The sequence below is a fragment of the Orbicella faveolata genome, unplaced genomic scaffold (assembly GCF_042242905.1).
Source record: "Orbicella faveolata isolate gen_17 unplaced genomic scaffold, um_ofav_v1 contig_46, whole genome shotgun sequence".
NCBI classification, from domain to species: Eukaryota; Metazoa; Cnidaria; class Anthozoa; order Scleractinia; family Merulinidae; genus Orbicella; species Orbicella faveolata.
In genome coordinates this window covers 12842501-12860442 of record NW_028301576.1, presented here as the reverse complement: position 1 = coordinate 12860442, position 17942 = coordinate 12842501, and the positions used below count along the sequence as shown (strand labels likewise).

Genomic DNA, 17942 nt, shown 5'->3' with positions numbered 1-17942 from the left:
CCGACGAAATTGCTGTCGCCAAAAGCGTGTGTGAAGATCGGGCAATGGAATGGAAACAGTAGAACCGCAAAAGTCTTCCGATGACAGCAACCTAACAGATAAATGACATCACCCCATAGCAACCGGACCTGGCGAATTTTTGAGCCTCCGGTTAGCTCTGGCTCGTGATGTTTGGAATTATAACGAATGCACACACAATCTTTATTTGTGTAAACCATCAGAATATTACATATATTACTCTAGACGAAAGCACGACCTAAGAATTGTGCCCTATTGAACTTATGGGATTTAGAGTCCATATGAGAACAAAATAAATGTAGTCAAAGGGTTGCTGATGATACAGCAGAGGTTGCCTGATAAATTCAAAGTACAAATGCGGCTTGATGGCATAGCCGCAACTGTACTAAAAAGGTCAAATGAATTCGCCCCCAAACTCACAAGCTTTCACTTCACAACTATCTAAGTTAATCTGATCGGAAAACGGAAGTTGTAGCATTTGAGAAATTCACTGCGTCGAGTCAAAAAAACGTTGAATTTTTTTTCAAAAGCTCTAAAACGATGAACTGTACAAGTATGGAGACAAGCGACCTAAAGGACATAAATGAAGCAAAATAGTTTTGAAAAATTTAGATTACGATTAAGAGCCAGAAGCGCAAAACATTGTGTCACAGACTTCGTATTATTCTTGGGTTCAACTTTTAAACGCGCTGCTTCATCTACAATAGAGGCATTACGTTTTTCTTTTTTTTTCAAATTGACTGAAACCTAAAAAAACCCCAAAGTCATGACCATTTAACACAGGTGAAATTATTACACATAATTTACAACTTCTTTGAATGTACAATCCCGTCAACCATGTTACGCGTTCATCTGCATCTGTGATAGCAGGACTGCCGGCATACCATAGATAATTTACACTGTAAGTGCACGCACTCGGAATTATATTAATTCACCAGGAACGGTACACTGAAATACACTCGTAACTAGCTACATGTATATAAATTAGATTTTGAGCACAAGTTTTTGATTCCTTGTCGAATCTTAACTCTAACATAATAGCTTACTTGACATTTGAGGACGGACGCGGATCAAGATCTATTTCTTGGTAAAATTTGTCGGCTCTGATTCGATCGAATGTGATAAAACCAATTCAAGAAGGGGCATTACAATGTTTATGACTGACTTCATGTATGCATCACGCCCAGCTTTATAGCGCTTCCTTCCATTTGTTCTTTATGCGTCTACGAAACGGCGAGGCTAAGAATCAAATTCAACAAAACACAAGACAACAAAGATCTACCTAAACGTTACTATTTAACAATTAGACCCGTGGCCCTTGAGGGCGAAGGGTCTAATTGTTTTAGTATCACCCAACTAGTCGGACAGAAAAGGCAATAATAAAGTTAGCAAATGCAAGTTGAAGAAACATTTATTTGGGAATAAAACGAAAGAAAGCGTCACGCTCGATTGCGCCAATTTCGCTACTCGAGGACTATTACTAATAGTCCTCTAGTACCGTAGCCAATCAAAATGCAGGATTTGCTTTAGTCCACTAGTTGGGTGATACTAAAAGTAATTATCACCCACGACGCGCGCGATTATTTTCAAGCCTCCTAACCATTACTTGGCATTGTTTTATGACCAGTCGTCTCTCTTTCTTTCGTCTAAATTCTTGTGTTTCTTTTTCTTCTTTTCCCTTTCCCCCGGCATGTGTAGTGATTCCAATCTAACCGGTCTTCCCATAGCGGGCATCCCGCCAATACCACCTCCGCTCCCCGGGGAAACGTTGTTGTTCAACGTTCTGCTCGATCCCCCGGTACCCGGAAATCCGAGCTGTGGACGCGTTCCACCCGAGGGAGATGACTCTCGCTTGTCGTATCGTTCAAATTTGGTGTTCTCAGCTAATAACCGGTCAGCTCTTTTAGGTTTAAAATAACTCGACGCGTAATCTTCATGAGAGCTCCGCGACAAATGCTGAAGAAAACGATCCTCGCTTGGCTCCTCAGGATACTCCCCTAAGGGTCCATTGACAACTTGTCCCTGGTTATTGACATGAGGTCTGTTAACAGGCGATTTCAGGCCCCGGGATGGGGTGCGTCCACCCGGCATAATCCCAGGGGTAGGAAGCGTTGTCTTTGTAATGACTAGCTCAGGGATGTTCCACTTGCCGGCTTCTTCATCCCACGTGCTCTGCGATCGAACCTTATCGATGTTGTAATAATTACAGTCGCTTCGTATACATGGCTGGATCTTGTCCAAAATCTGTTGTTGAAGCTTGATAATTTGCTCCTGCTTTCGAATCGTTTCTAAGTAATCTTCGTGTTCGCGTTCAAATTCAGTCTGCAGATCGTCTATCTCGGATTCTGCGGATTTCAATTTTTCTTCCATCTGGTTAATAACATAATCCTTCACTCTGATCTCATCTTGCAAATTGTCCTAAACTTTGACCATTATACCATCGTCGTCCATCTTCTTCGCCGTCTTCGCCAGTTTTTCTCTTTGCGACAAAGCATAGCCTATAGTTCTTCCTTGCCTTTCTTTTCTTTTTCAATTTCTGATCATTTTTCTTCTCACCGCCAACAAACTTTTCCTGAAGTTCTCGCAGCCTTTTTACCGACGCATCATTGCGAAGACCTTGACTTAGGAAGTGTAAATCCTCCAACCCCGGTATAAAGTTTTTGACCTCTTGAACACCCTTGATAGCCTTGTCTTGTACAGTTTGTAACATGCTCTGATCTTTGCTCGAGATTTACAATTCGCCCTTAAATCCAGGCAATGTTTTGATGTCAAAAATATATTTGTGGTGTCCATTACAACACTATCAGATAGAATCACTTTGTCCCAGTCCTAAGTGTCCTTTGGTATTTCACTCTTGGACCAAACAACTGACACACCAAAGTCCGCGTAACCCAAGACTGATGTATGACCTCAATGGAAATATAATTCTGGTTCAGTCTATCTATAGATGTCCTTACAATCTGGCAGACCATACATCCTCTGGCCATGAATTCTACTCTGCCTCAACAGATATCCTTGAAAACATTTCACAAGTACTCAAGGACAAGTTTCCTGTTACGGCATTTTATAGAACTGCATGCTCTAAAGATCTGCTTGACTACGTTGTCACACATATTGGGCGAGGACAAAACTTTTTGGAACTGGCTGCAGACATTGCTTCGATGAACTTTAATGCATTTGTACGCAACAACAAAGGAAGTATAGATCCGAACACTTTCTATGAGCGTGTAATGTATTTTTTTGCAAGCAATGAACAGCTAATGCACATGTTTCTTTCCGTTTTTAACAATACGGAAACTATTTATCAAAAACAAATGGAAGCTATACCATTCTCGATACTTTCTTGCGATCACACATTCAAAGTAAGTAAACAAATTGGAGTGGTCAAACGCCTTGACAAAGCTTTTGTAAGTCAGTTTGAAAATTTATATATTGCACTAAATGGGAATGGTCAAGTTGTGACCTGGAGGCGTACAAGGAGTACAGCTTTTAAAGAAATAGAAGACATTTTAAAAGATTTTAAAGCATGTCTGGATGCAAGAAATGAACAGTTAAATAATGATGGATGACTGTTGCTCTGTCCGACCATCCTATAACAGAGTTGTTCCGGTGTTGCAGTAAAACTAGATTTTTTCCATGCATGTCAGCGTTTTGTGAAAACAATTCCCAAGAGCGATTCCTGCCAGTCGCAACAACTTTCTAGTGAATCGAATTTGGACTTGTATCTCGTGCAAGCGGTAATGAACGACCAGCTAGGAAAAGGGAAACACCAGATCCAGAATGTATAGAATCAAACTTGCAAATGTTAATCAAAAAATGGGAATATTGTCTAACAGAAGAAAGCAAGAAAGCTATAACTAATATGCAAAAACATATACGCTAAATCAGCTTAAAACAGAAAAATGACAAGTCTTGCGCTTGTTCTGCGGTGGCAGTAGGTATCTTCGTTTTTGTGTCGTCGTTTGCAAAAATGTAACTTGGAATCGACCAAATTCTCGTTTTCATGTAGAACTTGGACTAAGCTAGGTGACACATTTTGATCAGCTTCTCTCAAACTCAATATAGTTCCATAGTAGTTTTTCCAGTAGTGTTATGGCTGCATTCGCATCTATCATCATGTCAATAATAATTCATCAAGTTTAAACGACAGAAATCATAACTGTGACGGTGTTTGGATATCGATCTGATCTATCTCTTTAGCACATATTCTTACCTTTTTGTTTCTCCGTTATTTCGTTTGAGTTGGCTTCGATTGTGAAGAAATATCATACACTCGATTCTTTGTTTTACCACATTTCCAAGCACCTAATAGTTCGTCAAGAATCTGACTCCACTCCGCGTCACAGTGTTTGGAAACGTGGTAAGACAAGATCTCTCGTGTTTGATCTATGACTTTAAAGCTGTCCTTACACAGTCAGCTGTATAGCAAGGGACATACTGAGTTGATCCAGAATAGAATTGTTCTAGATATTCTTGGAATTGTTAAGCAAAATGTAGCGTCCTCAGGGTTATGTTTTTTCTTTTTTTTTTTTTTACGTGGAACGTTCTTTCACCACGATCGAATGAGTTTATGAGCGAGAGCAGACTCATTCACCCTTGTTTGTTTCATGTCTTAGCTGTGAAAGGTCTAATGAATTTACCCTTGTTTATTTAAAATTGTGTTCATATCTTTGGAAGTTCGTGAATACCTAATCAGCTCAGAAATAACTAAGGCAACAAAATTATCTACAGAACACTTCCCATGACAAAAATGAGTGTATAACTGAGTTGGGATGGGAGATTGCCAAGCGACATGATGCGATAGGATCTAGTGATATTTCAGATGTTGATCCAATTAAATCCCTTCTCATGTTTTCTACCACACTTGTTTTAAGAAACTCTAGTAAAAATGTTTTAGATAAATTAGGCGGATAAAAGACATAATTGAAATTTGTATCAATTCCTTAAGTTTCTCTCTTTTAGATTAGTAAACTAAAAATGAAATTTATTACCTTGCCATGCATACTTTCAGGGAACAAGCCACCCAAAGATCGGTCAGTTCAATATCAGGAATTCATGATAATACCGTTACCTCTTATAATAGTCATGTGGCTTATGGCAGCTGCTGGAATTCTCTGTTCTTTGGGTTTCCTGCATTTTAACATAAGCAAAGGAAAGAGTAGGTAAGAAATTCACCGCGGAGACATTCTGATATACACACCAACAGAAACTGATTTGTTTAGAAGAGATTTCCAAAATATCGAAAACCAGAGACATAAAAAGCCTGCTGATCGAACATTTCGCGGGAAATACATGACAAAATCACAATCGAGATTTTTTGCTAGAAGAGGCAAAGTAAATTCTCAACTCATTGTTTAGCTATTGTCTATTTAATACATCGGAAACCAGCTAATAACAGAAGAATTTCAGTCTTTGTCGGCGAATAAATTTCTTTTTTTTTTCCTCTGCAGAATCATCAAGATGTCATCACCAAATCTTAATAGTCTTATTATTCTGGGATGTATGCTTTGTTACACCTCAGTCATTTTGCTTGGTTTGGATGCGAGGATCCTCTCAACAGAAGAGTACGGAAGCAACTGTAATGTAAGATATAACTTTTTGCCGTTTTTTTTAAAGAAGCTTTTAAATGACTATCGGCCAACTAAAGCCATGCAAAAAGCAGCTGGCCAATCATAGAAAACGCAACAATTTGTGTCCTTACACATAGCAGCCACTGCGTTTTGCTCAGCAAAACTTGGGTGTAAGGCGAGGAAAGGCCTGACTTTGCACACAATGCGGGACGGAACACCTCCTAAACTATCTTACATAACGTTAACATTTTATTTGGTCATCAGGCTCGAGCTGCAGTGCTTTCTATTGGATTTTCCTTATCGTTTGGTGCCATGTTCAGCAAAACCTGGCGAGTGCACAAGATATTCACAGCTGCCACGACTAACAAAAAAATGGTGAGATGTAACGAAACTAGAGATTGTGAACTATAGGGACACACTCACTTGGTAAATACTGTATAGTTTAATTTCATTAACACCCACGGTAACAACATACGCGGGCGAGGACACCAAAACATATGCATAAGATTATTATTGCTTGATTTCTCACAGAAATCAGCCTTATAAATAGCTTGGTCGTAGACAAACTGAACATGTCTGTTAACAGTTGGATTAAGCTGAAGCAGGATCATGTAGTGTACTATACAACAACTCTCTATATAGTTTGAATGAGCGACCTGAGTACACCGCGGTAGCATCTTAAACCTTTCAACAGGAACACATGTCGCTTCTGTCAATATGTCCTGTCTCATTAACAGTAAAGATCTGTTTGAAAAATTCCGATTTAAAAGGTATGTTTGATCTCGAATAAATGCATCGTATCTAGAAGCGTATAAACGCCGGAGATCAATGTTTTCATCTAACTTTGACCAGGGGGCCGGTTCTCGAAAACCCCGGAAACTTTTCGGGCCCGGAAAACCATAGCAAAATCTCGAACCTTACGATTACAGAGCTGTTTTATTCACATATTCTTAAAATGAACATAGGTTCCCTTCATACAAGAAGTTTCATGCGTACACATTTCTCCGTTTTTAGATACAGATAAACTGAAAATGGCTTTACGGGCCCGAAAAGTTTCCGGGGCTTTCGAGAAACGGGCTCCAGGTGTTTAAGAGGGATAGTGTTTATTCGAACCCAACCTTTTATTCAAGAACATACGGTATCAAAATTTCGGCGATGGAAGGAATGGAAGTGTCGATGACATCTTGCCTTTTTTGTTTTATCTCAGGCCATCAAGGATATTCACCTGCTTAGTATTGTGGCAGGCTTGCTAGCTGTTGATGTGGTGTTCTTGTCCTGCTGGATTGCAATTGATCCGCTCCAAGCCGAAATACTGAAATTTAAACATATGGTGAGACATTTATAGTCCTCTTTACTAACTTTAATATGTGCAAGATCGCCTTTTGAATCATAGAATGTTCTAAATTAAAGAGACTATCAGAACAACTTCTCTTTTCTCGACACACACGTTTTATGCTTCTCGTATTTACCAAGACACACTAAATGTTACACATATTGTGCGTTTTAAACGTAATATATATTCGTCTTAAACAAATACGAGCGGAGCCATTCTAATTAGGATATCTTAAGTTTTCAAATATTTTCGCTTGCCCAGATTGGTTTAAACACGTCACGTGACTGAATAGCTTAAACTGGGGAATATCCGAGTAAAAGTCAACAAATTTCTGAACCACGCGTGTTGCGAAAAAAATATTTGAAGGATAATACACACAATAGCCTCCATTTGGCACAGAAATATGCTCGGATATTTGTCCTTGGACATTATCTGTTCCTGAAGGCTCACAGTTTTCCTCGAGTGCTATCTACGCTCTCGGAAAACTGTTTACTTCTCGGAACAGCTAATGTCCGCGGACAAGTATCCGAGCATATGTCCGCGCTAAAGGGAGATTATTGTTTATCTAAGTCAATGTCATAAAGGAAGAGAAGGCATTAAAAACGTTTCAGATAGTTTTAGATAGCGCTTATTACGACACTCAAATTATCTTTTAAAGCCGCTCTATGTAAAATAGCTATAATCTTGGATTATCTATCTGCAGATCCGAAAGAGCGAGGACATTATTATCACCCCTGTGTTATACCAGTGCACGTGTCAATACAAAACGTATTTCCTGGGCGTTTTATTCGCCTACAAAGGGATCCTTCTGTTATTTGGTCTGTTCTTGGCTTGGGGGACACGTAATGTTAGCATTCCTGCTCTAAATGACTCCAGGTACATCGGGATGTCGGTTTATAATGTGGCCGTGTTGTCCATCATTGGTGCTATTGTGGCTTTTGCTATGGATGGCTCGGTGAATTATGAAGCTCTATATGCCATTACGTCATTGTGTCTGATCGTGTGCACCAGCGTTACTCTCTTACTCGTGTTTGTGCCAAAGGTAAGAATTTAGTTCAGTTCTGGCCCTCTCTCTTTCACGCAACGCTGAAGCATATTTTTGCGTGACAGAGATAGATATCCAAAACTGGACTAGCAAGGATTAAATCTGAAAGCTAGCCACAAAATACGAACAACATCCCGAGTAAATTAAATGTTCCATCTATTGGTACAACAGAAGAATCGCTGCTTATTTCTTTGTGATTGTTTGTGAAAAGTGTTCGATCAAAAGATGAAAGATTACTTAGTTAACAAAATATTCGATGTTCTGGTTTTTTTGTTTTTTGTTTTTTTTTTACTTTTAGATTTAGCAATTTAACAAGAGGGACGAGGCAGTGAATGCCTGTGTTAACCTCGACCTAATAGAGGGGCAGATTTCATCCTGTAAAGCAACACAAACTGATTGGGATGTCCCAGAAAGCGCAGGTAAGAAAATCAAAACTCTCACCAGAAATGAGATTTTTCCTTAATTTACTCTCTTCTAAGTACAGGCTCACCGCAAATCGCCATGATACAAAATTTGCCAAAAAGTATCGATTACTTTTGGCAATGAGCGAGGATGAGTGAAAATTGATGGTGGTATAAATGAAGGTTGGTGGAGATAAAGATATCTGAGAGGGCTTCCGCAATTTCTAACCGAAATATTTTTGTGTTTTCGCTAGGAGCCCAATCTGTGACTTTCCAGGCGACAGTGCATTGTTCTACCACTGAGTTACAGCATATTCATGGAGAGTAGGCCTTTGAACAACAAAATAAAAATAGCGATAACATAGGGGTAATGAACGTAACGTCTTATCATATAAAAAAGATCTGACTGTAAGCTTAGCCAGCCATTCTATTTTACATCTGCCAAGCCAACTTGGCATCCTCACCCTCCCTTTTAGGGATTCCTGGAAACCCCTTTGGTAGAAAGAATAGCAAAAATCCCATTTCCGCATGGAAAACCAGGCCATTGCATTGGAAACCCCCCGAGAACGCCAAAAGTCTAAGAAGACCCCCCCCCCCCGATCAGCTTCTAAATTAAACAATACCCCCGCGGACTTGCAATAATACATTACACCACATTTCGTCATGAGGGATCTTCAGGGAACGGTGAAGATTTAAACTGGAGTGACCATAGCTTGAAGCGACTAGAGCCATATTGTTACTCCATCCCTAAGCTATGATGCTAGTACAACATTGGCCGGGGTAAACCCAATGTATTTCTGTCAAATGTAACCCTGAAAACTTGTCCCCATTTCCCATTCATGCTTTTTGAGATTTTGAAGCAATTTTAGAGGTTAGAATGCCCAGCCTCTTTCTCTCTAACTTGTAGTAATTCATAAATTACGTTAGTCACCCAAGTTAGCAATTAGCCAATCAGAAGCCATGACTACTGTCCTAGTTTCCTGCGATATTCAGTCATTCAGGTGACCTGTTACTAACCACACCTCGACCAAACTGGACTAACTGGCCTGCCATGCCGCCGACGCGAACCAAAATGTTACCATTAGGTATAAACAGCAATTGAAAGTATGGTCTACATTAGATGTATTGTATGGAGACGCAACCATTGGGGCCTATGTCGATGGCCGTTGAATAGTGGCTAGGGTTTTTCCAAAATCAGCAAGTGGCGTTTTCCATTTGTAATCCAGTATCCCGTAATTATTGTCGGCTGATAAGAGACTGAAAACTGGTAAATTTGGCAAATGGTGAGGAAATTTCCGCCGTACCGTTCCGAACGGAAAAAGAGAACTACCTCTAGAGGTAGTCTATAATTTTCGAATGGATTTTCCGTAAAATTACTGTTCCATTTGACTGTCGACCAAAAATTACAGGCTTTTTTGGCTAAATGGTAAGCACCCTGTATTTCGATAAATGTGAGAACGGGTAATTAAGATAAATAATGTGATATCAGTTGTTGATGAGAATTATATATTCCATTGGAAGGCAAAAGTAATCACACACGATTGGTCTAAACGCGTCAAGTGACTGAATATCGCCCAGCCAAAAATGAAATCGGAAATATGCGATCGAGTGATATTCCCCAGTTTTGAAAGTATCCCACGTGTTGCGAAAAATATTTGAAGGATAATAATCACAACAGCTTCTATTTGACTTTAAATATATGCTCGGATATTTGTGCTTGAACATTATCTGTTCCCGAAAGCTCCCAGTTTTCCTTTACTGAGCTTCGCTCTCGGAAAACTGTTAGACTGTTCACAGCCCTCTGTTTTCTCGTATCTTTATTCGATCGTTAATAGCGAGGCTGTGAACAGTCTATAGAAAACTGTTTGCTTCTCGAAACAGATAATGTCCACAGACGAATATCATCTGTGAATATTTTCGCGCCAAATGATCATGATGTTTTATACTGAACGGGATGTTTCCTTTACTGTCTGTATCTACAATTTTAGTTTAACCTTATACGCAAGTTAAATTGGTGATTCTTGATAAACTTGACTGATGAAGACTTCGAGATCAGTAGTCTCACAGACGGCTAGATTTAATTTAGAGAATGGTCTTGCCGTTCTTGATGATTAAATTTTGAATAAAGGATTAGTTGTGGTTCATCTCTGGCCCGATAGGTCAATTCTTATGAGAAAATTCTTTGTTTTATCCGTTGATGTTTTAAGTTAATTTAATTGTAACTTACTCTTAACATGACATCATAACGTCCCATACCAAAATGTTAATTAATTAAAAGTGAGTTTCTTTAGAGCGGTTTTCGTTTGAGCGTCGAAAAGTAATTGGTTTTGCATCAGCTAAGCTGTACAATTGGCTTAAAAAAAACTCGCGCCACGTTTTCATCCAATCAGATGAAATCAAAACCAATCGTGACTCGTTCGCACGCGTTTTCCCGCGCTTTGCGTCAGCTACATTACTTCGGGCTTTGATTGGTTCACTGGATTGTCTGCGTATTTTGTGATTGGCCAGAGTGATTACTTTGGTTTTGATTAACCAAAACCGCTTCGGTGAAATAATATTTTAATCAAAATATCTTCTCTAGTGGGCCATTTTACCTTTATTAAGTTGAAATTAATGTAAGTAAATGGTTGTAAGACTGTCGCGAGGTTGAAGCATACATATATGAATACCGCTTGTAAAGCTGTGATTGTTTAGAAGAAAGAAACTTAATTATAAGATAGGAGGTGTGAAAGAAGGGAAGCAGATAAAAAGAGTGGAAGGGGCATTAGAGAGGTTTTCAAATAAGTGTCCATACACAGAAAAAACTGAACACAAAGTAAACCTGTTATAGAAGTCACCTTTAGTTTTCGTCTTAGTTCTGACTAGAAAATAGCCTCAGTTTTTTCTAAACCAATCAGTATTAACATTGTAAAGCTAGACCAAAGCCATAACGGATTACTGTCGGCACTCAAGTGAAAACCACTCTGGCCCAGAACTAACATGCAGGAGATGTCTAAGGGCTGTAAAGTAAAAGAACGATATTAAATAAGTCTTAAAGTTCAACTGAGTTGTGTTTTGACAACTGGAAAGCCTCCACCGAGTGAGTGGAGATCCCTATCCTCCAAACGCAGTAACCCTGGCAAGCGCCTGAAACATGCATTATCGCTCAATTAACAGGCCATTACAATTTAAGGAGCGGGGTGCATGAAGCGGGAGGGGGGATGTAGATATTTTTGGTAAAGTGTGGTAATGGTGATACATTCGGCAATTTATAAGAGCTGGAAAATAAAGTGACAGCTCAGCAGGATGTTTTCTCTGGCTAAAAGAAAATACCAGGACATATATCCCAAGTTTATTTGCAAGATTTTTTTTTCTGTTTCATCAACTACTTGCATGGTATTTAGGGGGATCGCTTTGCTTTGCAGCGAAAATTTGGAATTTTAACGAATGCACACACAATCTTTATTTGTGTAAACCATCAGAATATTACATATATTACTCTAGAGGAAAGCACGACCTAAGAATTGTGCCCTATTGAACTTATGGGATTTAGAGTCCATATGAGAACAAAATAAATGTAGTCAAAGGGTTGCTGATGATACAGCAGAGGTTGCCTGATAAATTCAAAGTACAAATGCGGCTTGATGGCATAGCCGCAACTGTACTAAAAAGGTCAAATGAATTCGCCCCCAAACTCACAAGCTTTCACTTCACAACTATCTAAGTTAATCTGATCGGAAAACGGCAGTCGTAGCATTTGAGAAATTCACTGCGTCGAGTCAAAAAAACATTGAATTTTTTTTCAAAAGCTCTAAAACAATGAACTGTACAAGTATGGAGACAAGGGACCTAAAGGACATGAATGAAGCAAAATAGTTTTTAGATTACGATTAAGAGCCAGAAGCGCAAAACATTGTGTCACAGACTTCGTATTATTCTTGGGTTCAACTTTTAAACGCGCTGCTTCATCTACAATAGAGGCATTACGTTTTTCTGTTTTTTTTTTCAAAATTGACTGAAATCTAAAAAAACCCCAAAGTCATGACCATTCAACACAGGTGAAATTATTATACATAATTTACAACTTCTTTGAATGTACAATCCCGTCAACCATGTTACGTGTTCATCTGCATCTGTGATAGCAGGACTGCTTGCATACCATAGATAATTTACACTGTAAGTGCACGCACTCGGAATTATATTAATTCACTAGGAACGGTACACTGAAATACACTCATAACTAGCTACATGTATATAAATTAGATTTTGCGCACAAGTTTTTGATTCCTTGTCGAATCTTAACTCTAACATAATAGCTTACTTGACATTTGAGGACGGACGCGGATCAAGATCTATTTCTTGGTAAAATTTGTCGGCTCTGATTCGATCGAATGTGATAAAACCAATTCAAGAAGGGGCATTACAATGTTTATGACTGACTTCATGTATGCATCACGCCCAGCTTTATAGCGCTTCCTTCCATTTGTTCTTTATGCGTCTACGAAACGGCGAGGCTAAGAATCAAATTCAACAAAACAACAAGACAACAAAGATCTACCTAAACGTTACTATTTAACAATTAGACCCGTGGCCCTTGAGGGCGAAGGGTCTAATTGTTTTAGTATCACCCAACTAGTCGGACAGAAAAGGCAATAATAAAGTTAGCAAATGCAAGTTGAAGAAACATTTATTTGGGAATAAAACGAAAGAAAGCGTCACGCTCGATTGCGCCAATTTCGCTACTCGAGGACTATTACTAATAGTCCTCTAGTAGCGTAGCCAATCAAAATGCAGGATTTGCATTAGTCCACCAGTTGGGTAATACTAAAAGTAATTATCACCCACGACGCGCGCGATTATTTTCAAACCTCCTAACCATTACTTAGCATTGTTTTATGACCAGACGTCTCTCTTTCTTTCGCCTAAATTCTTGTGCTTCTTTTTCTTCTTTTCCCTTTCCCCCGGCATGTGTAGTGATCCCAATCTAACCGGTCTTCCCATAGCGGGCATCCCGCCAATACCACCTCCGCTCCCCGGGGGAACATTGTTGTTCAACGTTCCGCTCGATCCCCCGGTAACCGGAAATCCGAGCTGTGGACGCGTTTAACCCGAGGGAGATGACTCTCGCTTGTCGCATCGTTCAAATTTGGCATTCTCAGCTAATAACCGGTCAGCTCTTTTAGGTTTAAAATGACTTGACGCGTAATCTTCATGAGAGCTCCGCGACAAATGCTGAAGAAAACGATCCTCGCTTGGCTCCTCAGGATACCCCCCTAAGGGTCCATTGACAACTTGTCCCTGGTTATTGACCTAGGGTCTGTTAACAGGCGATTTCAGGCCCCGGGGTGGGGTGCTTCCACCCGGCATAATCCCAGGGGTAGGAAGCGTTGTATTTGTAATGACTAGCTCAGGGATGTTCCACTTGCCGGCTTCTTCATCCCACGTGCTCTCCGATCGAACCTTATCGATGTTGTAATAATAACAGTCGCTTCGTATACATGGCTGGATCTTGTCCAAAATCTGTTGTTGAAGCTTGATAATTTGCTCCTGCTTTCGAATCGTTTCTAAGTAATCTTCGTGATCTTGTTCAAATTCAGTCTGCAGATCGTCTATCTCGGATTGTGCGGATTTCAATTTTTCTTCCATCTGGTTAATAACATAATCCTTCACTCTGATCTCATCTTCCAAATTGTCCTAAACTTTGACCATTATACCATCATCGTCCATCTTCTTCGCCGTCTTCGCCAGTTTTTCTCTTTCCGACAAAGCATAGGTCTTCCTCGCCTTTCTTTTCTTTATCAATTTCTGATCATTTTTCTCACCGCCAACAAACTTTTCCTGAAGTTCCCGCAGCCTTTTTACCGACACATCATTGGGAAGACTTTGACTTAGGAAGTGTACATCTTCCAACCCTGGTATAAAGTTTTTGACCTTTTGAACACCCTTGATAGCCTTGTCTTGTACAGTTTGCAACATGCTCTGATCTTTGCTCGAGATTTACAATTCGCCCTTAAATCCAGACAATGTTTTGATGCCAAAAATATTTTTGTGGCGTCCATTACAACACTATCAGATAGAATTACTTTGTCCCAGTCATAAGTGTCCTTTGGTATTTCACTCTTGGACCACACAACTGACTAAGTCCGCGTCACCCAAGACTGATGTATGACCTCAATGGAAATATAATTCTGGTTCAGTTTATCTACAGATGTCCTTACAATCTGGCAGACCATACATCCTCTGGCCATGAATTCTACTCTGCCTCAACGGATATCCTTGAAAACGTTTCACAAGTACTCAAGGACGAGTTTCCTGTTAAGGCATTTTGTAGAACTACACGCTCTAAAGATCTGCTTGACTTCGTTGTCACACATATTGGGCGAGGACAAAACTTTTTAGAACTAGGTGCAGACATCGCTTCGATGAACTTTAAGGCATTTCTACGTAACAACAAAGGAAGGATAGATTCGAACACTTTCTATGAACGGGTAATGTATTCTTTTCTAAGCAATGAACAGCTAATGCACATGGCTCTTTCCTTTTTTTAACAATATCGAATATCGTGGTTTTCAACTCGTTTTTCATTGGGTTTCTAAACCCACCCACCTGACCAGGATAAGATGCTCTGGTTAGGTAAGAGCTGCATGAATAATTAATGAGTTTGGGAATCTCATATTAAAATCCCCTTTCCACTTTTATCACATGTTTTCAGCTGGTTTATCCGCATTTATGCTAACGAAAACTGTAAAGCTTGACGTAAACATAAACCTAGCTGCTGCTACACGCTTCGTTGACAAAAGACATCTTCTAGATCAGCTAAGGTTAGTCAAATATTGGGATTAAACGATGGTATAGGGCCTACTCTGCGACCTAAAGTCGCCGTAACTTTAAGCCACTTTGGGCGATTTAAGGCGATTTTAGGCGACTTAAGGCGATTTTAGGCGACTTAAGACGACTTTTAAAGGCGACTTAAGGCGACTTTTAAAGGCGACTTAAGGCGACTTTAGGTGACTTTAGGCGACTTAAGGCGACTTTAGGTCCCAGAGTAGGCCTGGTATAAATTGTAGTAATCAACCGCTTTACTATCGTAGGTCTTGCCGCCAAGATTTATGGGCGCAAAATTCCAGGACTGACTTTATCTAAAAATGTCTAATGTAAACTTGCTTTAAAATCTCCTTAAAGGAGGCGGCCGAAAAGCAACATACCATATGGAGTATTTTCTTTTTAAATATGCATTTTTGGCTTTAATGGGTGTTTTGCAGTTGTAACTAGAAGAATAAATTGAGGCATGTAGAGAAGAAAGAATTGAATTTCTCCTTTGGTGGTATAGTAGACAATGCAAAACCCGAAATGAAATTTTCCTTTTTCCTTTGGTGTAGAAGTTTAGTCGAAGGCATTTCTGAGGTGAGGAAAACTTTCGCCGTTCTTACAAAACATTTTATTTGCCGAAATTTAGAGATCCACACGACAGAAAACTTTAATGGATAACTACAAGCCACGACCATAATGAGGATAATAGAATTGGTTTTTCACAATCTTTTAGTGTGGAGGTTGTATGATAGTTTTGGGAAAACTAAATTACTGTTTGGAAAACAGCTCAAAAGGAGTTGTTAGGAAAAAAGCAATTTCCGACTGCTGCGTTTTTTGTCTCAAAGTTCATGAACAGCTGGTTTCAGCGGACCCTAACTTTGAAGATAAAAAGCCAAACTTGTACTTTGCTGAAATAAGTAAGCTGAAACAGCGAACCGACGTTGGCGTAGTTAACGGTCTGCATAAGTACGATACTTTGAGTCGAAGAAAGAAGATAATTTGGCAACGTTTTGTATTATTTTTGAGTAAAGAAGCATGCTACAATTTTGTTAATATTTGATCAAACACCGGTTTAATTTAGGAACAGGAATAAATTATCGAGCTCCTTTTTCTTGTTGTCAAGAAATGATGAGCAGGTCTTTATGAAAAGGAGGGACTGCAACGAGGTTTTCAATGTAGAGGCCTCGGAAATTAGGGTTTTACTTCCTTCGCTATGTCAAAAAGTAAAAATCGATAAAACGGGTGTCTCAGTTTTTTTAACCTTGTGTTACAGCCGCCCACCCCGAAAAAAGAAATTGGAGAGAGCGGCTCCCTACTTATTTTGCTTTCGCGGTGTTTGTGCGATTAATTGGACAGCTGAAAAGTTTATAACGTCCGGTCCTTTCGCGCTACGGCGTTTTAATTTCAAACTCTTGCCTCTTGCAGTATAAATTTGTTTTCAAATGATTTAGTTTGACAAGAGTACAAACACGGAGTATTTGAGAGGTAGTCAGTTGACATAACGGTCTAATTAAACAGAAATATGGTTAGCATTTAATTGCACCAAGAAAAACGTTGTCAATGTTTTGAACACTACTTTCAGATGGAAAAGGAAATTCTTTTCGGCATTTCAAATTATTTGCATAAGTTTGCTAAGTTAATCGTGTTATCGTATATCATATTTGCTGATCTAGGTCTGGTGACAATTTTTTCTGAAGACACTTCGACAAAAGTAACCTATAGTGAATGGAAATTCAAACTTACATTAAAAAGATATTCAGCAGCAACTTCGTATGTTCTATCTTTCTCATATCATCTGTTTTTAAAACATTTGACAATAAAAACAAACGGTAAAAGTTTGCGACGTTTCGACCGCTCTTCGGTCATTATCAAGCAAGATGTAAGAAGTAAAATTTGCATAGATGTATATAGCTACAAAGAGGTAAGAATGTCTGAAAATTATTAATGAAGTAAAAATATGTAAAAAGTATGTAAAAGAATTTACAAAGTAGTGCTTAGAACAATAAAAGACATGTAAAACTAATTAATAATAATAATAAAAGGATTATTTAAAAACTTTTGCACGAATAGAGTCAGATTGTACATTGAGACTTGGTCTCAGTTCATGAATAAAAAACATTTCAAAAATAAGACAGTCAAACTTGGTTGTACATTTCTTTAAAATCGAAAAGTTATTAGTAAGATCTTTAGGGGCCAAAGAATGTTCCTCGCGAAAATGTTTTCCAATTGATGACGATGGGTTTTGTGCTCATCGACGCGTTGGTGCAAGTGCGGGCGCGTAAAACCAACATAACCTGCATCGCACAGGTCACATTTAAAATGGTACACAAGGGACTGTTGGTTAACGACTGGCGGCTTGACTTCACGTGATTTCAGGTCTCGCTCAATCTTGTGGCTGATGAAAACAGGTTGGATGGTGGTGTTTGTTTTCGTGCTAAGATCTTTCAGTTGCGTGCGAAGAAAATCAGCTGAAGCTTGGTCTTTGAATGGTGGGACAATCTGAACGGGCTCTGAACTGTTGTTGTCAGTCGGTGAAGGAACAGGTTGCTCAGAAACTTTGATGGCAATAAAACGTGTTATGGTTGAATTAATTAAGTCATCTGGGTATTCAAGACGGGAGAACAACAACTTGAGACGATGGCATTCTTCGGAGAAGTAGGTCCAGTTAGAAGAAAGTCGAAACGCACGATCCAGCATAGTTTTCAGAGAAATTGTAGCTTTACAGTGAATATTTAAAAATTTGTCGTTTTGTAGTGATGAACGTCGAGTAAAGGTACCGTAGAGTC

At 39.2% G+C, this 17942-nt stretch overlaps 2 protein-coding genes, 1 long non-coding RNA gene and 1 pseudogene across 3 annotated transcripts; 2 read left to right on the top strand and 2 right to left on the bottom strand.

Moving 5' to 3' along the window:
- Positions 1–1635: 1635 nt before the first annotated feature.
- LOC149098464 (kinesin-like protein KIF17) lies at positions 1636–2388 on the bottom strand. The gene has a single exon (XM_089276693.1). The coding sequence runs from the start codon at positions 2386–2388 to the stop codon at positions 1636–1638; it is 753 nt and encodes a 250-aa protein (XP_089132819.1).
- Positions 2389–5058: 2670 nt separating this feature from the next.
- Positions 5059–7992, top strand: LOC149098463 (gamma-aminobutyric acid type B receptor subunit 2-like). Its single transcript, XM_089278581.1, has 5 exons — positions 5059–5180; positions 5469–5601; positions 5853–5963; positions 6796–6918; positions 7625–7992. The coding sequence occupies exons 1-5, from the start codon at positions 5074–5076 to the stop codon at positions 7973–7975; spliced, it is 825 nt and encodes a 274-aa protein (XP_089134707.1). The 5' UTR covers positions 5059–5073; the 3' UTR covers positions 7976–7992.
- Positions 7993–8245: 253 nt separating this feature from the next.
- Positions 8246–9957, top strand: LOC149098462 (uncharacterized). Its single transcript, XR_016203961.1, has 2 exons — positions 8246–8385; positions 8622–9957. It is a non-coding gene; the product is annotated as an uncharacterized LOC149098462 (long non-coding RNA).
- Positions 9958–17200: 7243 nt separating this feature from the next.
- The window catches only part of LOC149098461 (uncharacterized), a 1316-nt pseudogene continuing 574 nt past the window's right edge, over positions 17201–17942 (bottom strand).